Source organism: Egretta garzetta, unplaced genomic scaffold, assembly GCF_000687185.1.
Source record: "Egretta garzetta isolate BGI_Z169 unplaced genomic scaffold, ASM68718v1 scaffold335, whole genome shotgun sequence".
Lineage (NCBI taxonomy): Eukaryota > Metazoa > Chordata > Aves > Pelecaniformes > Ardeidae > Egretta > Egretta garzetta.
Window position 1 is genome coordinate 229,800 of NW_009259795.1, and position 24,814 is coordinate 254,613.

At 35.7% G+C, this 24,814-nt stretch overlaps 1 protein-coding gene across 1 annotated transcript in view; it reads right to left on the reverse strand.

Moving 5' to 3' along the window:
* Positions 1-24,814, reverse strand: part of MYCBP2 (MYC binding protein 2) — a 174,864-nt gene that overhangs the window by 64,863 nt on the left and 85,187 nt on the right. The window contains exons 40-52 of the mRNA XM_035895202.1: positions 23,864-24,082; positions 22,161-22,386; positions 21,674-21,792; positions 18,670-18,757; positions 15,048-15,100; positions 13,759-13,931; positions 13,290-13,434; positions 11,361-11,573; positions 7,904-7,959; positions 7,355-7,470; positions 5,178-5,275; positions 958-1,074; positions 50-190 (exon numbers count right to left, since the gene is read on the reverse strand). Coding sequence (XP_035751095.1) covers positions 50-190; positions 958-1,074; positions 5,178-5,275; positions 7,355-7,470; positions 7,904-7,959; positions 11,361-11,573; positions 13,290-13,434; positions 13,759-13,931; positions 15,048-15,100; positions 18,670-18,757; positions 21,674-21,792; positions 22,161-22,386; positions 23,864-24,082 — 1,764 coding nt within the window. The remainder of the gene's footprint in view (positions 1-49; positions 191-957; positions 1,075-5,177; positions 5,276-7,354; positions 7,471-7,903; positions 7,960-11,360; positions 11,574-13,289; positions 13,435-13,758; positions 13,932-15,047; positions 15,101-18,669; positions 18,758-21,673; positions 21,793-22,160; positions 22,387-23,863; positions 24,083-24,814) is intronic.

Sequence of the window (24,814 nt, forward strand, 5' to 3'; positions counted from 1 at the left end):
GAGGATAGAGTGTACTTTTGGATATTTTTCAAAGGCACCTTTTACTTACGTCAACAGGTACCAGAAGGCTCTTGCCAAGATGTTGGTTAAAAGAGAGACACCAGGCTTCAGTGTAACCATTCATGTTAGGAACATACTTCTTTATTGTCTCATCATTCAGCCTCAGCCAAACACCATCATCATTGTGGATCTATGGGAAACAAGCAACAAAAACGAGCCATGCCCTCCTGTAACTGTTCCGCAGCTAGTAAGGATTAACAGATTTCAGACAAACAGACAATAGTAGCAAGGAAGTAATGATCGTCACTATGCTGATAGAATGTAGGAAGAGGTAAAGAGGAATATCAACAAAATCAGAATTTCAAAGCAATGAGAGGCATATCTTTTTAGAAGGCAAGGTGTGAAGACCAGATCATGCAGTAATAAGAGTCATTTTGAGAGGAAAGAGGAAAGAAGCCAAGCCTTCACAAGCTTCATAAGTTCCCCACTTTCCATTTTTCCACTACTGATTTGACTTCGTAAATTGCAAAAATATTCCTTGTATATGAAGTTATATTGTAAGAAAAATGCATGCATAGTAATCTAACACACTAGTGATCTTTCAGAAGCATAAGTGAAAGATGTAATGAAAATGACACCTACATCTGAATTTTTGTGTAGAGTTGAAATAGTAAGTCATGAACAGCTAAATCCTTAGAGATATTATTGTAAGATGAGCTCAAGGAATTTTGTTTCCTCATATCAGTTTCAAAAGTTTGTTACACAGGTTTTCAAGTAAGTAAATTAAAAGGAAATGACAGCTTGAAAAAATAAATTAGTAAATATTTAGATTTTTGCAATTTATACTCTTACACTCTTAAATTGTGTATGTCAACATCTAAATATGAAAAAACATTATTTGCATGAATTAACTTTACATCTTAGCCCAATTTTCAACAGAAATGTCTTATTAATTACCTCGTCAATGAAAGTGATGGATCCATTGACTTTCACTATGCCTATTTGCTCACTCTGAAGGGAAGGGTGGCTACGGATACGAAGCCCTGCACTGTCCTTGGCCACAAATTTGCGAACCTAAGAGAAGCAAAGGAAGACAGTAAGGAAGAAAAAAATGGAACAGAGCTCTCAAAGAGTAAAAAGAAATAGGTTTAACAGATTCTGAAATGCTAGTGACAAGATTGCAGTCTTAGAGTTACAGTTTGTTGCTAGTTTCCCATGGCTGCTGTGTATAACTTCACTTTTTTACTATAAACAATAAAATCACAATGTTCAAAAAAGCCCTAAAAGTGCATTGCCTCAGTATTGGAAAGATTTCTGTTATGCCACACAATAGTCAGTATAAGCTCCTGATTCTTTTAATTTCCAATTTCCAGTAACTGATCAACCTGGGCTTTCTGGTTCTCATTTGTGCTACCATAACATTCTGTTTAGTCAGCTTTTTGGTCAAAATTTGGATATTTTCCCTAGCTAAAGAGTTTAAATAGCCATAAAAAGAACAGATCTTTCTACTTATTTTACTTTTTAAATAGTTATTTCAATAGTTTCTCCCTTTTTTGCAGGAAGGTTAGATCAGGTGCACCTTGTTACTAGTTATTACAGCCCCCAAAATCTCCCAGTTGTTATTCGCTATCATTTTTCACCATTCAAACACATCATCAAGCACCTGTCCCATAGAGAACAAATGTAAGCCATCCTTTTGGTCTCTGGTTTTAAGTAGTGCATACATTCTACACATGTGGTAAAAAACCTTTTTCTTAGAAGGTTATTTTCAATCTACAATCATAAAACTGAAAAAAGTATAAACTAGAGTATGGACTCAATCTTGAACTTAACATAAAGCATGGAATGATATGCAAAGAATAAACTCAGGAAAAGGCAATGAAAAGTGCATGAATTTTTTTTTTCCTAGAGAAATTATTTAAAAAATGGTATTTGTTTTAAGGCTTATTTTAAAAAGAACAGAAGCATGTAAAGCATTTCAAATGTAAATTACTCCAAAATGTGCAAGGTTTTGCTAACTAATAACCCTGTTACTGCAAGGATTTAGATTTCTCTCAACAGGCAAAACTAAGACTTCCAAGGTCTTGTAAAAATGTAAGACTGAATCACTGCTGACAGCATTATCAACACAGACAAGCCTATAAACAAAGCCTTGCAAATTAGGGGCCCCTGCATTATTCACCCAAAAAATGTTAACTTCAGAAAATTGTATGATGGGTTGGCCAGAACTTGGATTAAAAACTTAAATTTAGAGGAAGAACTCACCCTCAAGACTTGGATATGCACAGGCCTGGAAAAAACATTTTTCCCCTTTGCAGAAGTTAACAAGTTAATAGAAAACTTCTAGCTGTTAACTACAAACTGCTTAAGGTTCAAATCCACTAACAGACGATACAACAAAAAACAGATGAAAAGCTTTTTATGCTAATTTCTGACCATCATGAAAAAACTAATTGTCTGACTCTTCTTTCTGATACAGCACCTCTTTGCTTGGAGTATTTCACTATGGCACAACGGTTCAGTAACTGTCCTGTAACACCCCCATAGTTAGTTCTTCCATGGAGCATACACAAACTGGACTCCAATTAAAATAAGTGACTAATGCAGAAAGGCATAGCGATTAACATGTACATCTCCCTTACAGTGCACAGCGGTTTTCAAGAGCTTTGCTGCTGTGCCTTCTTAGCTGGTGAATCTGGAAAGAGGTGTACCTCGCAGCACAGAAAGGTGCGTTGCATAGGATAAAGCAACCTTAACAAGGGGGTTAACCTTCTACGAAGGCATGCAAAAAACCACCCCCTGCTTTTGTGTTTGGTGGGGTTTTGTGCAGTTGGTGCTAGCTACCTGTTCAGTCACGTGAGGACAGTAGAAATAGTCAAAACATGCTAGGGACCAATCATTCTGGTACCGGTCTTGCCCCTGCCAATTCAGCTACATTAGGACTGCTTTGCTGTAGTTGGTTCCAACTCCCCTGAATTACATTACGTAGCTCAAAAGACAATGTTTCCCTCAATAGGGTGTGGAATGGAATTTCCTGTAAATTAGTTAATCTAAGTTTTGCAGCCAATGAGAAGGCAACAGTTCTTATGGACCATATACTCGAGACTGAATACAGATCACCACGATAATCCCCTTTACCAACTCGGATGGACAGGAAAACCAGATTTTCATCTGACTTCAAGTAACAGAGAATGAAGGAATCAATACGAAATCATAATAGAATACCAATTTTCTACTTGCAATTCAAGTAAGGTTTGACTACAAAACTGGAACGTTCCACTGAGTGAAAATATTTTGGTGTTTCTAGTTGAGAACAGATCACCACTGAGAATCCACTGTTAGTGTCCTTTGGTTATAGTTACCTGACATTTCAGGCTGACAAAGAAGAGGAAGAAGTTTCTAGAGCTCAACTAGCCTTTTTTCTCAGTGGAACATAATTTGGTATATTGGACTGTCTCTGACTGATACATGTCTAATCTGCATTCTTGGCTTCAGAAGCATAGAGCATAGCGCAATAATCACCTTCCCGTATTATTTATACTACTGCTGTTCATACACAAAGAATTATTCTAACCTGATTTGTTATGTGATTTATTACAACACAGAAGAAAGACTACTGATAAGTGATTTATCATGAAAGGTCTAGTGTATTTTTGCAACAGGCTCTACAGACACTATATACAGGACGGAAAGATGGTTCCTCTTTCAAAAAGACTACGACGTGGAATAAGAAACAAGACATGCAAGTAGAACAACACAGGGAGTTGGTTAAACACTAGGTAATGCCTCAGAACACCAGAGGCCTAACTTTTATCAAGTATTTTTAACTGTCATTAAGACTGTTACTTGACAGAACATAGCTATTATTCGAGAACCAGTCACCTCAAGTGCCACTGTAATAACTGAAAAGAAAGACAGCACTTCCATCCAGCAATTTATCTCATCTTACACCAGATGTGGCTCTCACTATGGTGACGGCAAACACCACATATGATGATCAACTTGGATGGAGATACCATTAAGTTCTGAGAGATGAATCTCACCCAGTAGGAACTGGGAGTTTTAATTAAGTTAATGAATTAAAACTACGAAGTCTTCCTTCCAAGAGAAGGAAAGCCTAAAAGCATTTTTGGAGGAAAAAAAATGCAATGAGAGATAAAAAAATTGTGTGGAAACTAAAGGTAAAATTATTATTTTTATTTTGAGGTGTGTGTGCAGGGAAAAGAATCTTGTTAGTGGCAGAAGCAGACTGGATGCATCTACAGACTGGGGAATTGTACAACGAAGTTACTGTCTCTAGATTATTCAGGAAGTTGGAAAACAAATAAATCTGGACGTGCTGTATAGGTAAGAAGTTGGCAAACACCTGATCCTTTTTGTAACATGTATTTCTTAGCCACCTTTGCAGTTCTAATAAGACAGGGAAGGATAACCCTGTGGTATTTCAGAATTCCACATATTTTAATACAGGTTTATTCCATGAAAAAAAGATTCAGTGCCTCGTTTAATATCCCTTCCTTAGAATCTAAGGGGAAGTGGAAGATGGCATGCCCTCATCTAGGCATTTTCCTTACAGCACTGCCACACCACCTTTCAGTTTTCCTCCGTTATTTATGTCTACTTTAGTCCTTCAGGGTGGAATGATAAGGTGAAATGGGAAAGTCAAAAGCTACAGGAAGGATAACCTTTAAAAATAAAATCATGATATTCTAAGAAAGGAAGACATCACTAAAGAAACTAATTTTGGATTTTATGTTGACTGAAGAAAGATCCTTGTCACAAAACAAACAAAATCTTTGTAAAGCCCTTTGTACAATTAATTTCAGAGCACAATATCAAAGAAAAAGAAATAATAATAGTGCAGAACACAGTCTGTGGCTTTCATAATGGTTGCACAATGTTTGTGTGACAAGCCAAGACTAAGGCAGTTTTTGTAGAACTTCTAACAGTTTTATTACTGGATAGACAGAAAGAAAATTGAATTAATATTTTTCATTTTATCTAGTATATTGATTTCATTCCATTCAGCACATTAAGTGATTTGCAAATATCCTTAAGTCCTCCACCACTATAACATGATAAAGCATGTATTAAACAACAGTAGTATCACACCCAAACATAACTATCTGGTTTAGGGTTTTTTGGTTTTGGGTTTTTTTTTTTTCAGTTCTCCAAACCTTGTTTGGCTGAGGCTCTGCTTTTGGTTTAATAAGTTGGGTTCCAGGAGGTATCATTCCCTTTGGAGGATCTTTTACCTTCACTTCTAGTCCAGCATCTATAAGCAAACAAAGAATAAGTGTAAAAAAAATAAATATAAGGGGATATGTCAGTCAAACAGTAACTACAGTTTATCTGTGCTACAACTCAAGAGTGGGCAAAATATCCACTTGCTTATCTGTCTGCTGTAAACAACACTTGCAGTTGCTTCATGGTGCTAAGTATTACTTTCTCAACATTTGTATCTTCACATGTGGAAATTTACAGATATATAATTTCATGTTGTTAACAGGTATCTGTCATACCTTGTGTACACAGTACTGTTAGGTAATTTTGTATCCTAAGAGTGTCCGTAGGGGGGTATGTTTCAAGAAATGGTGAACACAAAAGAGTTAAATGTTTGGGAGCTGCAAGTAAAAGCTCCTGGAGAGGCAATAGCTTATGCATACTGTACTGCTGCAGATGCTAATCACAAAATGTGAGAAACAGATAAGAGCTTCTGAATCCAAGTTACACAACCAGAAAAGGCCTATAATGTAAAGAGATGGCTTCTTTAATTACCAACACTGTTATAAAACTAGAAGATGCTGGAAAATATCTCAACACAGTAAAATTGTGAGATCATGAAGAAAAATACATGTACAGAAACAATTCAAGCTTAAGTAGTAGGTGGATATAACCTTAAGTCGTAATTTTAAAAAAAATTGTTTCAGGAAACATCATTAAAGCCAAACTATAAAAACTTAGTAGCCTTGGCAGATCTTTTTGGGGTTGTGTTTAATTTTACAGGGTGACCCTTTGAAGAGCAACAACTTGAGAAGAAGCAATCAGACCAAGTAATAAACCTGTTGGATTCATTAAAATTCTTTTAAACAAGTGTGGCAGTAACAGAAGGAACCTAGAAGTATCAAGGTGGCAAAAGGTTTGAAACGTAGAAGAAACTAAGTGCTACTAGAACTTAAGCAGTTAAAAGTTGAGAGAATTATGGGTCAAGCATGGGTATATGAAAGCTTGAGGGGGCAATAAGATACTATGATTGAACCAGAGCAGAAGTAACACTGAAGAAAGATGGCATAGATAAAGGATACCCACACCTATTCAATAACTAATGTTAACAACTCTATGCTAGCATTCCTAAAAGCTAAGCCTACACAATGAACAAACATGTTAGAATCTGTATAAAATAATAATAACAGCAGATTTAAACTATGGTATAAATTTTGTCTCCAGGTTTGGCAGACTAAAAAAAAAAAAAAAAAATACAATCGAGTACACTGGAAGCTCCTATGAACAAAAATGTTCCGGTTTGAGGAATAAAGATAACTATTAATAATAGTCTTTTATTAATTTTATCTTCTGTAGGTAACACACAAAACTAAGTATCCCATTCCAATCCAACGCACATTATGTGTATTCATTAGTATCGCTTTACATATTTACAAAAGGTGCTGTATAGTACTGGGGAAGAGGAATTGCAGGTCCTGGCGAACTCACTTAAACTCTCCTATGGGCTCTTGGCCTAACTATAATGCCCCTGCTACCATGTTCAACATACCACCAGTAAGATTAACATGGGACGATTCGAGATATAGACATTTTTGAAGGGGGAATCCTCTCCATGGCATACTATAGCATCTTATACTATAGTCCTTAGGACCAGCAGCAAAGACAGTAAAATACAGCTAAAATACTTTCAGCAAGGAAGAAACCCAAAGAATTTAAAATCAGTACAAACAACTGAAACTTAGGGTAGAGTTTCATTTAAGACCACGCTTTCTCCATTTTCCACAGAAGAAATAACATTATTTACTCCTGCACAGTCAGGAAGGGAGAAACAAGACATTTTTCTTGCCACATTGAGAACAGAGAATAAGAAACTACTAATCTTGGAGTCCAACCACATTATAAATACATGACTTGCCAAATATATTCCTATTTCAAGGAGAGAATAGCTGTAATCTTTTTTCTTTTGGAAAGGAAGAGGAAATAAGATAGAAAGCTTCTGAACCAAAACTCGGGTGCTAGGTTTTGCTATGAAAATTAATACTAAATCTTGTAAGCTCCAAGACATACATTTATCAGTATACAAACTGGATAGAATATAAACTTCTGCTTAAGTATAGTGAAAATTAAGTACCTATTTCAATGCCATCTATAGTAACATGGATGGTATAGAGACCAACAGCTCCAGGAGTCCAGTTTGCACAGTATGTACCATCATTATTGACTCTGATCAACATGTTCTCACTGGGTCTAGGCATAAACAAAACAATTAAAATCATTAAACAATTATTGTCTTATTGAAAATTGTTTGTAATATTTTGGAAACTAGTCTTTTTTTTTTTCCTTTCAGACGATCTAAATACCATTTTTCCTCATCCAGTGTACTAATCCCATATTATTTAGAAGTTACAAGCCTCTATACCACGTTTATTTATAGCAAATGATGAAAGAACACATTCAAAGAGTAGGTAATACAAATAAGGAATCAACATTAAAATTACTAAGAATGAAAGATTTAAAACAGAATCTCTAAATTTAAGAAAACAAAATAATACAAAATTTTTTAGTGTTTCCACCTTCAGACAAGATTATTTGGCAGTCAAGGCTTGTGACTCTGTGTAAGCAGAAGTGACAGGAGATATTAATTTTAGTCCCTATTAAAAAGTAATTCTTTAAAGTTTACCTCTTTGGTGTCGGGGAAGCAAAGCGTAGTTCTTCAAAAGAATAATTTTCATATGCCTATAAACAGATGAAATTCAACAAACAAAATCAACAGTTATCAATTATACTAAAGTAATGAATAAAAGAAAGCAGAGTGTTTTCTCAAAGAACATAGTAATCTAATTTTACACTCACCATCAGCACTGAGCAAGGAACCAGAAACCAATTCCAAAACACAGGAGAAACACGCATATATACATACATGAAACATGTATCTTCATTTTCCCTTCAAACTGACATTATTTGAAGATACTTATTGCTAACAAAAGCTTTGTTCACAGTCAAGTATTTGAATCTCTTCCAATCTCACTTGCATAAAACCCCTTTAAATTACTTTAATAAGCTAGATTTCAACTTTCTCGTAGGCAAAAATATCCACATAGTATCTAAGGGATACAGCACCATCACGATTTAAGTCAATCTAAGTCTATGCTGGCATGGTATCACCATATTGCTCTCATCATTTTGCATACCATAGAAGTATACAACAATTTGTGCTGGAAGAGACCTCCAGAGATAACAGAGTTTGCCCCCCTGCTCAAAGTAGAGCCACCCTCAAAAATTACATCCAACTTTCAAATTAGGTCAGCTTGTTCAGTGGTGTAACCAGTCAAGTTTTTAGTATCCCCAGGGACAAAGATTCCACATCCTCCCCAGGCAGCCTGTTCCAGTGTTTGACAACTCTCGTTGTAATTCTTTTCCTCCTAATATGTAACCAGAATTTCCCTTTCACCGGTTGTGTCCATTGCCCCATATCCTTTCCCTGTGCAAGTCCAAGAAGAGTCTGACTTTGCCTTCTCTATACCTCCCATAAAAATGCCAGTGTCTATGCTAAGACTACTGAACCAGTAGAAAACTAATCTTAAAAATATAAAAGTAAATAGTTTATGCCAGTTTAATTCCCTAGTCTAGACTGGGACCATAAGCTTTCCAGAAGATGGATGAGATAGATAAGCATAAACTGTTATAAAATCACTGCCTTAGAAGTAAAACAAATCATGATAAACTAAAGACATGTCACAGAACAAAAGAGAAAGGAAGCTCTTCAGTAATCACCTTGAATTGAAAGACACAGCACATAACATCTGTTCTGAGCATGGATGGGGGTAAGAATTTCAGAGAATGCTGTCAGATCATTAAACAGTTTAAGTGAAATTTAGAAAACACCCCTTGAACAGCGGGAAGGTGGTATTTGCATTGATACCCACCAGAAACAAAATGGTTTACTTTCACAGTTTCTTGTGAAATGACTGCACCAAAAAGCCCCATAAGAAGTAGATAAAGGTAGTCCCAGAACTGCATGAAGTATAACGGCAAGAATATCTCTGGGCTGCAATGGTTGCCAAGTTATCAGATTCCCATGTTAAATCAAAAACAACAGGGGGAAAAGAGGTGGGAAAAGAACATTTGAACATACACGCAGATCAGCCATTTGGGGTCTCTATACAAGACGTGGGTTTGGGTATCAGTCCTCCAAATATGTCAATTTATTGTCATGAGGTGAGAAGCTACAGTTTGTAATCATATTTGGATGTTCCCATCAAGTACTGATACAACATGCAGGCTGGTATAGAATGAAAAGGTCAGGGGACATCTGCATTTTACACTGAAGTAAGTGTGCTCAGTAATGCAGGGAGGGAAGTAGAAGAGAACTTTTACACTTTCTTGAATCAGTACAGTCGTTAATAAACTAATCAAGAACAGCAGGTAACACATCTGCATTTCCCACAATGTCAGACAGTCCTTAATTTAAGCAGCAAAACATCATCTCTCTTCAGAATTTAAAAAAATAGTTAAAATTTTGGATGAAAAAGGTTTAAACTGAGAGGAACCTCTGGAAGATTCCCCAAAAAGATGTTAAATGTACAAGCTAAGCGCGTTTCAACAAGTAGGGAGAGAGACTTTTTGTATTTTACCCTGGTTTGTGTCTTTTACTTTTTCACTTTTATCTTTACAACCATTTGTGCTGTTATTATCTACTAGGATGACTTTAAATGAATACTTGCATTTTCATTTTATCTTAGCCTGATTCAAGTTAAATTTTTTTACAAGTTAACTGGCTAACATCAAGCACTCCTCATTCAAAAAATCCATTAAATCTAGAGATTAATTTCTGGACACCTTGCACTTGCTCCACAGCCAGTTACTCCAGAATATCTAATTCATTGCAAGGTGTGCCACTGTAACATCTCTGTGAGCAGGTTTAATACTTATTAATGAAAAAAAGCAGCAGGTGCCTGTGGACAATGGTTATCAGAAATCCCATCTGGGTTCCAACTTTGAATAAATAGTGTATTTCCTTTCATCCCCCACAAGTCACTGGTAAAAATACCAAGCAGCACCAAGCCAAGAAATGATCTTTGCAGTACCCCAAGTAAAAAAAAAAAAAAACCAAAACCCAAACCATTAAAAAAAAAAAAAAAACAACCAAAAAACAACCGACCACAAACAAGAAAACCACACTTGTGTCCTTGAAATACACACCCTGGTTCTAAAACTCTTTTCAGACATGTGATTTAACAAGTTTTAAAGCATTTGTTGTACACCGTATTTATTTTATAGTTCCTTCATTGATCCATTAAGACACTATTTAGTAGCCAGTTGCACTATTTACACACAGCTACTGCAGCACTATTCTCTTCAGGACACAACCCTGTATGCTCTAAAAAGATGCTAGTTTGCCGATTCTTCCTCCCCATAAGTCCATATTGATTATACTATTATCCTTCTCTAACTCCTGATTAATTATGTCTTACTAAGTTGTCTAACCACTGGTTATACACATCATGTCACATCTCTTTAAGTGGGCAAATGTTATATATACATAATTGTGGATTCTAAAATATACTCAAATCAATACTAATTGTTCAGTTTCCACCTCTGTAAAAACTGTTGCTGGCAAAGTCTCTAAGCTGATCCATTTGACAGTGGCTAATTTCAATAGATGTTGTTTAATATTTATGTGTTGATACACAAATCATTCATACAGTCTTTTTACTATGCTGTGCTCCTATTTGTGCCTACATTCACCAGTTTTAGTTTTTAATATAGATTCACTGCAACACTCCAACTCTATATGGATACATTGGTTTGACTTCCCCCCTCAACCATTTCAATAGCTGTTTGCATTTCTTCTGAGTGACTCAGACTAGTTTCTTAATTAGTGTAATCAGAATCAAAGAGAACTTTTCTTTTTAAGTGCTAATCCAGGTTATAACTGCTTTAGAGTTCAGGCAATTGGCCCTTTTGATGCACCTAGTTTTCTGCTGAACTTAAATATAATCAAACATAATTTGTAATTAGTGTATTTTTAGATGGTGACCAAACTGAAATATACTTTTTTCCTTCTCCTTTGCATACCTTTACACACTTTGAATGCTGACTTGTATGGTTATATTGCTAAAATGACAGTAATTTACCTTCATCATTGTAATAGCAATATATCGAGCTTCTTTTACTATCATTGGCTCGTAGGAAGAATCAAGCTTTGGTGAAGGAAGTCCTCCAAAGGTCATATCACTGCTAGGGGAAGCAGCTGTTGCAGGACTCCCTGGTATCCGTTGCACCTTCTTAACTTGTTCTTGTTGCAAAGATGTTTTTTTCTGAGAAACAGGTATAGCTTTGACTTCTACCTGCAGTAAGACACGGAATACAGAAGATGATTTAAGGGAGAAAACACACACACACATTCTTTTAGATCTGATAAGGTACACTAACAAGGTGTTTAGAGCACTCACTATAAATCCAGCTGTGTCAAAAACCTGTGTCTACACTCAACACTTTGCAAAGCGTCTCTGAAAAATGTAAATGTACAGGAGAGGAGCACGTCAACTGATGATCAGTAAGGGCCATTGTCAGGTCTGCCAGTCCCAGAGCACTCCCTGGGAAGTAGCACCAGTCTAGCTACCACAGAAAATGCTATGAAGGAAGAAAGCTCTCCAAATGAGTGCACAGGTTTCAGAGTGAGTCATCAGGGCCTGCTAGATCTGGATCAGCAGTGGCCAGATTGGACTTTGGCTAGCTCTGCCACCCTACTACATCAGCACATTTAACATGTGTTTTTACCTGACACTTTTTTCCCCCAGAGATACCACAGACCTCCATTGGTGCAAATAACAGTCAGCTGTACTTAGTTTTCTGAGGAAGAACATACTATCTGTAAAGTAAGTTTACTCACTATTCATCCTAAATCTGCAATAAAATTGGTTTAATTGGTACAGATTTCATATGCTGTTTTAATTTACTGGAAGTCGCATCAGCACATTGCACACTGAATGAGTCCAAGAGAATGATTAAACTGAATTAAGATTTGTTACTTTAATATATTCATGAAGAAAACCAGTAATTAAAGAAATCCAGCAACAATTTTGACTTATCCTTTCCTGACTGACAGAGTAAAATCACTACTCAAAAAGTTTTAGACTTCCTTTGTCATACATTTAAGTCAGTAACCACACATTTAAATTGGAATCAAGCTGTGTTTGTGACCGATTCTTCTGTTACTGTTGGAAACTCACAGTTCATTAATGCTTTACAGCTCACTGTAAGATAACTCTCAATTATTACATCCTATATGAAGAACAGATTTGACAGTTCTTATGACAGGAATTACGCCTTTGTATAAGGTACTTCACCTACGTTTGGGCTTGAACAAAAGCAAGTCTTGAAAATATTTTTACTACTCCAGAGTAATAGTGGGCTTTAAAACACAGATGTAACCTAATTTAAAAATTTAAAACAAAGTGAAAAACAGTTTGCATTCAATTTGTTTTGTTTGCAAGCTTTGCTACTTCAAATCAAGCAGCCAACTTTTATATAAATCACATAGGTTTTACTCCAAAGACTGCAAGGGTTTCTACCTGAGGCTGTCATGAATACTTCCTTTCCAGTACTATAGGAACTTCCAAATATTAGAAACAGAAAAGGGGGAAGTGCTGTTTTAGTCTTAAATAAAGTGACTATAAAATGGTCCTTTAATGTGCTTCTGATTCTTTTTCCCATCACATTTATTCAGCTTAAAATTTATTATATAATACTCTTTCCTGGCTTACAAGTTAAAAAATGGATTCTTGTCACCTTACACATCATCACCATCAAACATCGTCTACAACTGATTATTTCCACAAGCTACACGTGTGTAACTTATTACAGACAGGCTATAAATTGCATGAAACTGTGTTGGCATAGTATAGGATTTGATAATTTTGTGGATTTAGAGGCAAGAAAGTCTGACTACACTGAATTTACAAATGTTACTTGTTGTACAGGAGTATTCTGTGGAATATCTACAACAAATACTAACAGAAGACACGATGAAGTGTAAGAACAGCCAAGATGACAATCATTACCTTCATATTAGGAACATGAACAACCTCCCCATACTGGTCTTTTGTTTGTACTGTAATAACAGTTGGCCAACCACATCGAATGTCATCCTTATTCAAAATCAATGATGTTTTCTGAGGATCAGCATATGAATCTGGCTGAAGCCACCTGCAGCAAAGACACTTAATATTAAAATCTCTTAGAGGCCCCCAAAAGATAAATTCTTACTCTGTACAAACATGACTTCCAGCTAAGAAAGGATGCAGAAGGTCGGAATACTTAAATGCTTTTACCTAATATATTAATAGAAACAATACAGTCAACTAATATTTGATATAACTATTAAAGTTCTATAGCTAGTTGTATAGACAAGAAACAGTGCACAGGTTCTGAAATTTAACACATAACTAAATGTTTTCTGTTTTGTTGCCAAACTTAAACATTACAACTATAAAGTAATGGGTTTACTCATGCAGTGCACAAACTTTTTACCTTGCAAGTCGTCCACCACTTGATCCTGGTACACAAGCAATGAAATCTTCCAGAAATGACTGCTCATTGCTTTGTACCTGCAGTGGAAGATTTCCTTCAAGAGCTTCCAAAATGGTTGGTGAGTGAGATAGGGCCAAGCCTTTCCCAAGAATGCCGGAGTGAGATTTGCACACCTTTTTTTTTTTTTTTTTTCATTGGGGTGGGAAGGAAAGGATAGAGACAAAACAGCTTTTTAGTATCTTACATGCAGACCCTTTCCCATAATATGACACAACTGGCACAGATATTTTGGGCAGTGAAAACCATTCAAGTAGGAGAAGAATGAAGAGAGCCATTATGAAAATGTGACCAATGAGCCTGCTCCAAAAGAAAATAAAAGGCTAGAGATGTAACTTATAGAAAGGCAGATCTCTTAAAGATATTTTTGGGTGAGACAAAACAAAAGAAAACCCTTCTTTGCAAGAAGGGAAGGAAGGCAGAAAGACGCATAAAATATTTGACAGGATTAAACGTGAAAATGAATCCATTACTCGCGTGCACACTCCTAGCTCACGCTTTGAATTAGAACACAGTGGGTTCAAGAACAGATCGCTGAAAAAAATACTCCTTTCAAGTAACATCTGATTCCTCCTAGACAGTTTCTGTTTCCTGTTCTGTCATCTAAGGCCTATGCAATAGTGTCATACTGTAGCACTGATATGTTTTTCCAGCAAGTACTGTGCCAATTAAATTTGAAAACAGTTGCCCTGAAGATAATTAGGAGAGAGAGACAGAATGTGAAAACTCTTTTTTCACTGTGCATCATCAGCTAGGAGCTATAATTAGGGAGCTACTGACCAGCATATTAGCTCCCATCACAACAAATAAAATATATCATCAATCCAGAACAAGTACAGTCATATTATTTGGGACTTGATAAATGTTACCATTCAACTAAAAAAGTGATTTTATTTCTGCAATTACAGAGACATGTGCAGGAATAATTTTGGTAACATCTAAAATTTGTTAAATCGTGCAACCTAAGCCAGACATCTATATACTTTGAAACATATTTGGTCACTCAACTTCCTCTGTGACATTTTATGCATTTTTTTTCTAAGTGGATCTATTTTTAAAAAGACTTAATGTAATTACTAAACTTCTGTAAGACTAACTGTTCTGTAACAAGCCAGATTCCCTCCTATTATAAAAACCTTACAAGTGATTTTCTTCTGTAGCAGTCAAAAAGTTTCAATGCAATTATGTGCTTAAGTATGTTGCAATGGGAAAAAAAAAAAGCAGTCGTATACCTGTAAAGCAGCCTCTTCAAGAATCTCAAGATCTTCTTCAAATTCATTACCTGCTGTAAAAATAGAACATATTCTCACAACAAAAAATAAACTAATTTTTCACAGTAATATTGACATTTAGCTACATATGATGGAACAGGAAATTCAATTCTGTTTAGTGAAGCCTTTTCTATTAAAAAAATTAAGTTTGCAGGATGACGTGTAACATTTTTTACCAGCAGTTGAAAGATTAATGTTTTCAAGTAACATAGTAAACATGCAGTACTGTGTAGTTCAGTGCATAAGCAAATAAACAATATGCGTTACACAAAACACAAATTTGTTACTTAGTCTTCTTATCTCCAAGACAGTATGTATGGCAAAACTTTAGATGTGACTAGATACTTTCAGAAGAAGATTTTGAGAGGTCAAGATGGTTTCTGGGAAGCAGTATCTATAAGTATGCATCATATGAGCTGCTCCCTTTTAAGAACTTACCCTAGCAACAGTATTTGAAAAACTGATAAACTCTGCACAATTTTGTAAACTATGATTCCTCCTAAAACATAAAGCTCAAATACATTCCATTATACAATATTTCTTTCTCACAAATGCAATTCAAAAGTCTGATTCAAGTGTGACCAGAATTGCCAAACACAGTCTTCTAACAGAAAGAAAAGTAAAACAGATAAGGTTATCATATTTCTACTCTCTCTCAAAAACATGTCAGGCAACTCTACCAGTAAGAAGAGAGAAAGAGAAATGAGAAGAATCAAGTCCTAAAGCATTTTTTAAATTTAAAGAAATGAAGATATATAAAAACTCTGCTCTCAGAAATAACTTCTACCAAATTGAAAAAAGTAGTAACGTTAAATACACTCATCAATTTCACATTGCTGGTTAAGTTATGTCTTGGTCACAGATAATATATCTCTCTCTTGGGAAGAAATATCTTAAATTTGAGTCTTCGAGAACTGGCAAGGAGGAAGTGTGACCTTTTGAACATGGTAACTCAAAGAGTATTTTGGGTGTACTTTCAAAGTTAGGGTTTTCCTCACTACAAAGGAGTCACTGTCTGGCCCATTTTCCTTCACAATAAAAAAAGCTAAAAGCCTTGATGTCCTTTCAAAGCACTTTTTTTCCCTAATGATTCCAGAGGAGTACAAGTATTTGGCTAGTTGTATACAGAATATACCCACTATAACAATTATTAAAAAGCAAGGTCTTTGTGAAGGACAGCCTCCTTAAAGTCAACAGACCAAGATAAATCATGCAAATAAAGCTGAAGATGGAAGGGTCCTGTAAGTATGTCAGAAGCAACTATAAACTCTGATTGGAAGGCAGTTCAATCATTCTCTTTTCCTTGGCAGAAAGTTTCCAGACAAGTGTTTGTGTTTTGTTTTTTTTTTAATTACTCCTATGATGCCATTTGCACAACCTTCCACAAATGTACTTTGTGAGAATTTTCAACCAAGCATTTCTTATTTCCTTTCCTTCAAATTCTGCTACATTTGAGAAGTTTCTTACTGTCTTCATTAAAATGGCCAGGTTTTAAGAGCACTTAGTTGAAACCAGAGATCTAAAGAGTGTACCTGGGAAATAGAGCAGTATTTACTTTACCTAATCTTGGGCAGCAAACCATGAGAAAGTGAGCTTAGACTTAGATATTACAATGTATCTTTATAGCAAATGGAGGAGAAACAGGCTCCTCCTTTGGGTGATTAATTTAATTCTTCTTACATCTTCATCTTAGGATGACGTGAACCATTCTCTAAAGATGTCTACATTAACTCTAAAAGAAGGTTATAGAGCTACTAGCTTAGATACAGAGGCCTAACTTCTAAATGCCAAAGTTCAGGCATTGTAAGATAAATTGCTAATTCTTTTCCGGAGTGACCCTTTTTCTTGGTAACTTTCTTTAGCCTGTATACATCCACACATGGAACAAAGGTAAAATTGTAGAAATTATAAAATAAAGTATGAAAAGTCTAGCACGAAGGGCCTTCCTGTGTGTATGCATTACAAGACAGTCTTTCATGCAATTATATAGGTTTTTCCTAAAGGACACCCCACTCCACAAATAAGATACTGCTCTGTAGATGAGCAATGGCAGTAATAGGGTATTTTTTTAAGACACAATTTCACTTGCAGCAAAAGGTAGAAGATACATAATCTAGAATGCAGAAAAAGGAAAAGTAGTCTGACACTAAGTCATTTAAAAGTTGCTCTAGAAAACCACATTTTACCTCTCTTCCTGACACAGTGGTTTTCTGCCACACCAGAACTTAAACAAAGCAAAATTAGAGCCCACCAAAGTTCATCTTAAAAAGGCTGCACAGTGGTTTACATCTGCAAACACTACCATGCTGCCTATAATTCATCAGCTTCATTTATTCACAGGGTCCAGTGCTCTTGTAGAGAAACAATACACAGATATGGTGCCTGTTTGTTATTAGCTTTGTAATACTATCAGCAACACTAACAGACTTGGCTGAAGTCCTTGAATTGGTGTTAAATAAACGATCAGATGAATCAGCAATAATTATGTCAGTAATCAGGAAACACTTTACAGGCAATGCACCTATCCCTCCCCTCTTGCAGATCATACAGAACCACTTTCATAGGTGCCTGAGGCTGCATAGGTAACTTAACAGCACGTTTTATTTCAAATTCCTTCTGTATGAAAGCATATAAAAGCCAATCTATGTACCATGAACTTTCCCTTCTTGTTTTAGACCCTCAAAATTAGAACAAACCAAAAAAACTCTTTAGAGATAAACACAAAGTATTAGAACACCTGGGAAATTAAGTTAGAAGCATTTCCATTTCAGCTTTTTTTTTGCATAGGAGAACAGCAGGATAAATGTGCGCTAGGGTGGTCAACAAAACTAAGAAGCTAATGCATCTGTTTGGAGGATAACAGAAGAGGGCACTGCTTAAACTACAGAATTGCCTGTACTTCTGAGAGAGAAATACAGATCTACCAGTGCAACTGAGGTGCCTATTTACAACATCAAGTAAGAAATCTGCACATTCAAATACACAAGCAAAATACCAGGTTAAACAATTCAAATCAGGTTTTGTGGTTATAACTGCACACTGATCAATGCCCTCCTGCTCATTAACAGACACTTCCAGTCTCATTAACAAAATTTGAGCTTGTTTGTGTTCCTAAATTAAAATGATCAAAAAGATATCCTATTATAGATTATGAGCCTGTTCTTCCTATACACTAGGGTTCATTAGGAGAAATGCTATTACACAGAATATGGCTGCATCACTAGAAAGTTCTACTTCAATCTCCGTATTGATTAGTTTTCATAAACTCATGTTTTTCCTTAGATTTTAAATTGCATTTGGGTTACTGTAAACTTTTATTTGCTGCATCTGCTGTAAAAGTATGTAATTTTTTTTTCTGCAATTGAAAGAAAAAAATGCAGCAGAAATATTTTAGGCTATTAGGTCTACAGATGCAATGGTCACTTTCAATTTTAAACAAGTAATTTTAAACTCTACAATTCAACACTGCAGGTACTTTTCATTCAGAAAGGTGGGGAGTGCAGGGAGAAAAAAGTGTGAAAGAAATACAAATAAGATACCTGCACATTTGTGAAGTACCACAAGTTCTTCAAGTATGACTTACCAATAGGAAGTGCTAGATCTTTCTTCATCAAAGCTGCTGCACATGATCCTCCTAAATTGGCCAGTTCTTTCTCCAGCTGAATAATACCCTTCAAATTGAAACAAATTTTAAAACAAAAATGCATTTCCCTGACACTGCTTTATCCTAAGAGATATTAATTGTGTGTTCCAGTTTGAAGTTTCTCAGTGATATTGTTCCTGTGAAACAGCTAGATTGTCATGTTGTGCTGCGACATGGGCCAGAGTACCAAATTTTTAGAATATTTTCAACTAGGTAAGAGTATTAATAAACAGGTTACCATGCTTCTGGTAGCTCAGTAAGAACATCTGAAGATTATAACTGTCTTTTGCCTATAATGTTAAAGAAATGGAACTTCCTAATGCAAAAAGCCTACCGATACATATTTAGATTCCAAAGCAATGCCTCTTCTAAGCTGTACATACATACATGCCACATAAGCTCACATTCCCACCTTGTTTAAAGTTAGTATTGTTCATAACTTTCTTCTTCTTCTCTTTCTCTAGTTGGAGAGGCAAGGATAGGAAAAGCATTCCATAATTTCCCTTTCTCCATGATAAATCCTGGGAGAAGCCCTCAACAGTTTCTCTCTTCTATTCACACTGCAGAGTTATTTATTCCCATTGACACTGCTGTTCTAGGGAATGAGACGACTCTCTCCTCCTCCCCCCACCAGACTTGTCACTGAAAACACATGAGAGTCTCTCCTTCAGTATCTCTCAACCCAGTTTGCAAGAAAAAAAAAAAAATCAAAACCAAAACAACCAACCCAGACACCACACCAGTTTTCAAGTACATGGAGGGAAGGAGTCTGGGTGCTGAGAGCAGTATGGCTAGGGAGGCTGCAGCTACTTTTTAAACCATACAGAAGTGTATCTGATATTTTCCCTTCAATTTGTCCCAGCTACATGCAGGCACAATCTCTTTAACTTTGCTCATACAAAGGTGTTGACACTTAAACCAATTTTAAGTTTTAAGCAAAGATGTGGGTGGTTCAGCACACCTCTGACAGATGCCTCTCATGGAAGGCAGGAAAGAAAAAAAAAGCCCAAAGAGTGGGAGAGATGGGAAACCTCCATCTGATGGATTTTCTAGGCAGACTTACAGAAACTGGCAATACATAAAGTATGTAGAAAATCCTTATTTTGGAAAAAGCCTTCACAATCAGTAACCCTAGACTTTGTATTCTCCAAGACTCCCAAACAGACCGGAAAAATCTCCAAAATGCATTTTAAACTAAACCCTTGATAAACTGCATCTTTAGGACACAAAACAGTAGGTTCTGAAATAGCAAGCAAGTAAAGATGTGAAATGTGGAACAACCCACCAGACAGTTCCCTGCTGTGTGAATATCCTTTATGCAGAAGGCAGTTTTTACTTGTATTTTGTAGATTTAATAATGACCAACAAAACCCTTCCTTTTCATTCATCAAAGCATAAACCTGTAATTTCTGCAAAAATCCTAGGGTTAAACAAAATTTAGTAGTTCAACTATACCCAATTCCTTGATGCATTTGCTCACACTCAATGATGTCTTTCAGTTTTTGCAGAGAATTCCCTAACAATGACTGCCATTCAATATACTATAGTTAGGTGATGGCACCAGAAGCTTGCCCTTCAGAAGGAGAATCAGAATCAGATATGCAAAAATTAATCCCACTGACTTGAATTAGGTCTTACTGATACTTTGTTCCTTTAAGCTAGAGAAAATACAATGGTTACCAGAACATACACTTCTTTTTCTACCAGTGGTAACACTTCAGAAAATTGTCATCGCAAAGTTTCCAAAAGAATGAGAAACTTGCATTGTGTGTCCAATGACTTAATTTAAGTTACTTATGGGGGCTTTACTCCTGACATGCAAGTAGCTTAAATACTGTAAAACTTGCTTTTCTATTTATAGAACTTTAAATTGAGAGTGTTTGGGCTATAAAAAGGTGTGTTTGAAAACAATTACTTGTAACACTTCTTTAGATGATATAGTTAACATATTGGCTACTAGCACGTTTTAGCACTGAGTGTTAAAAAACTGCCAACAGCTTTGTTTGTAAATGCTTTCAAAAAATTAATGAAGTATACAAATCTGCATCTTTTTTTCTGCTTAAGCAAAAATTATAGACTAGTTATATTAGCTGTAGGATTTATCAATCTGATTTGCTGCAAGCCAATGAGACCATCATAGCAAATAATCTTATCGTATGTTTTATTATCTGATACGTTATCTCACATTTTGAAAGCCTGAAGACATAATCTAGCTTTAGCTGAATCCAGGAATAAGATGAGGTAAATCTTCTGTGAGGGTTGTAGCGTAAGCAAGATGCAGACCTTGTGAAGTTCACATGAAGCAATAGGCCCAAAGACTCCCTAGATAAGGGAAGGGCTATTTTCTGGAATTATTATAAAGCATAATAACTATTTTCAGTAATCTCTTAAAATTCACCAAAATAAAGCACTGGTCCAAGGACATGAAAAAAATTTATCTTCCCTTTGAAACAAAGAAACAGCAGTGGAAACGACACATGTCCTTAAAGGCATGATGAAGTGACAAACTGTGCAAAATCTCAGGTAGCCTAAATGAGAACAGCTTTTCAAGGGAGTCTGAGAGTTCTGTTATGACTGAATACTGGAAAAATAATGAAAGTCTGGCATCCCATAATTGGCACTGACAGTAAAATACAAATTTTTAGGAAATTTTATATCCCATTGACATACTAGATAAAATCATGCTATGTATTTGCAGACTGTCACAATTATTAAAAAACCAAACCAAACAAAAAGCCATCCCAGTAATATTCAAATTAAAGAATTCTAAACAAATAATGTCTGTAACAAAAAATGTTAAATACATATATAAAATCAATTTTAGAATATTTTGCTAGTGTTATTTAGTCAGAAGTGGAAATACAATTATTTTTACCAAAACCACTGGCCTTATAGGAGAGAATTAATAGGTGCAGCAATTATAGCCATTTCCCTTCTTCCTTACCTCATCAGATCCTGGACTAAATTCATATCCAATTGCATAACATTTGAAACCATAAAAACAAGCCTTTTCATCCTTCACATAGTCTGACGCAGTCTCCAGAGAAAAGAGCGCTTCATTTCCTTATAGGAAGAAGTAAAAGGATACGTAAAATAAACAAAACCAAAATTTTAGTATTTCTTCCTTTTTTTGTATGTTTCTTCTATGTGAATATATATGAAACTGACGCTTCATATGTAACATGTAAAGTAAAACAATGAATAACACTGGGATCAACGTTTCAGACAAGTAACCGAATATAAACATAATCAACTGATGTAGAACCAATAGCTCATAATGAACACTTGCCAGTTTGGATGAAGATACTTTCTCAACTTTGTTTTTGAAAATAATTTGGCGGGGGGGGGAGGGGGACGGGGGGTAATCTAACTTTCTTGCATTATTTCAATAATTCACATTACTAGAAAATATTGCAGTATCTATTCATTACCTGGCAATACTAAAACCATGGTAGGCCATCCTGAAGATCCAGAGAATTTTTTCAGTTCTATCCATGAATTAAGGTTTTCATGAACAGAAGCATGCTTTGGTCCAAATCCCAGACTCTGTGCAATTCTGACAGGAATTAGTAAACGAAGAACATCCTCTGATTGAGCAGTACCACACTGAGTGTCAAACTCTATTGTTATCCACCTGACACATTCAGGAAAAGTCACCTAAAACAAAACAACAGTCCAATTATGTGCAAATTTCAAGGGTTGGGGGTTTTTTGTTTTGTTTTGTTTTAATTTTTTTTTTTTTTTTACATTTAATTCTTCATTTCCATTTGGTTTTAACTTGTTAGGCTATGAAAGTGATTCAATTATGTAATTTTGTACACTTGTTTTGATATACTTTAGATTAATATTAACCTAGCTTATTATTTGCAATTCAGATATACCTGAAATGCTCTACATCTTACTGGATTATAATCATGTATTATAACTTACATTCAAATTAAGTATTTGCACTTATGATACCTTTTGTGATTGTTTTTAAGAACTCTGCAACAGGATCAATTAAACAAAACAACCACAGACTGCTGCTTTGACTCTCAAATACATTTTTAAATGCAAACTTCAACAAATACATTCAGTATCTGTTTTGTGCAATCCTAGACAAGTACACAGCAGTTGAATCACTTGTGAATATGGCTTGCAGTATGATAGCATTTAGGTACAGAAATTCAAAAGCAGTAAAAACTAAGCCTAAGGCTTCAGATAAGCTCCATAAACGTTTAGAAAAATAATAAGCATCATTGCTTCAAGACGACCATATGATGACTACATTTTCTGCAGTGGATTCTTACTGTCTCACAGGACAAGCAAGTGGTATAATAATTAGTGACCTCCTCCAGCTCTTGCTTGATTCCAAGTTTGCTGCCTCCGGATTTACAGTAGTGGAATCAATGCAACTGCAGAACTCACTACTTCAAAAACTGAAACACAGTGTTTATCTCTCAGGCATGTAATTTATGCCTCAGCCTTTTACTCAGCTTGAAAAAAACCCACCTTTTCTCTACTGACGCTGAGGAAAATCTAGTTTTACTGCAATAACAATCCACGTAAGGTGGAATGAATCCTACTCAGAGTGACTTAACACAGTTAAGAAGACTTGAGAGACTTCTGCAATGCCAAATCATGGTCCAAGTGAAAGTAATTAATGAAGAACTTAAATTGGCAGACCAGCAGTAGCCACCATAGGGATGACTACACCGTAATGCATATTAATTTGACTAGAATTGACAGGTATTTTTACGAAGCATTGTTTTAGCGTTAGGTAAGGAAGTCTGATATATAGTTAGATAACATATACATAAATACTGTATGTACAGTCTGTACAGTTAGAGCAAAGAAACCATGCATGACAGTAGGAAAATGTAAGACTGAGCAAGTTTAGGGACTTACAGTAGATACCCGCATTAGGGGGTTAAAACTACACTAGCTTCCACTATAGCTTCCTCTATCCTTCCTGGACAAACAGAGGCTTCTCCAAAAAGCAGTAGAGTAATAATACAGGAAATTGTCTCCTATATTAGACAATATGAATGATCATCTATGGCAACAATTTTTCAGATAGTAAACATCAACGAAGCAAAACCCACATGTCAAAAGCTTTTAAGAAACTGCATGCGCACTTCGAAATGGTGCTTACCTTATAGTGCGTAACACAGGCAGGTTTATAGGGATGTTCGCTTTCTACAACAGCATAATGATTGGAGGTAGTACAAGCTGAAAGCCCTTGCTCCGGTTGGTTTCCGGTGGTGCTGTCTGTAGACTGATTCGGGTTAAAAGCTGGAGGGGCATATTTCTGATTCAGAACAGCCACAGACGGAAGCAACTGTTGTACTAGGCCAAAGACCTCAACAGCAACCTGTAACATAACACCACACGCAATAAAGTGTAATAACTTATGACTGGGTGAAAATAACACTCTCAAACTTACAATTATCTACAATGGTTGTTTCAGATATTCTCGGAATAGCGCTACCACAATTCATTCAGTCATTTTCCAATTCTGCATGTACACAATCCTGATGGAAAAAGCATCACTACTTTAATCTCAAATACTCCTCTTGGAGACTTGCCAAAACCGGAACAAAAACCTCTACACAACTGTGAGACACCTTCACTAAAACACCTTCTCTAACACTAAAAAGCTGTAACATTAACAAATAATACGCATGAGTTGAGAGAAAGCGACTGCTGTACTGAAGTCATAGTCCAGTTATACTTTGTTGTACAACAGGATTAATTTTTTTTTTCAAATATCCAACATATTTTAATGCGTGCAGTGTTCTCTGTAATCTTTATGGCATTTTCAAAGGAGAAGAACACTTCTAAAGCAAAACACTTGGTTCTAAATTCCAGTTCATCACAGTAACAAGATAATTAAATTTGAAACTATTTTAAATTAAATGAATCTACTAGGTTTTAAGTGGCCAGTCCTCTTTCCTCTCCCTTTAAAGAGAAGTTAAAGAGAGCTTACAGTTCATGAAAAAGCAACAGAAGGCAATAGCATCTACCAGCTAAGGATTAATGACATTTGCAAATCTAGTAATAGATTTCAAGTGTTCTAGACCAGGCACATGGAAAAAGCTCTGAC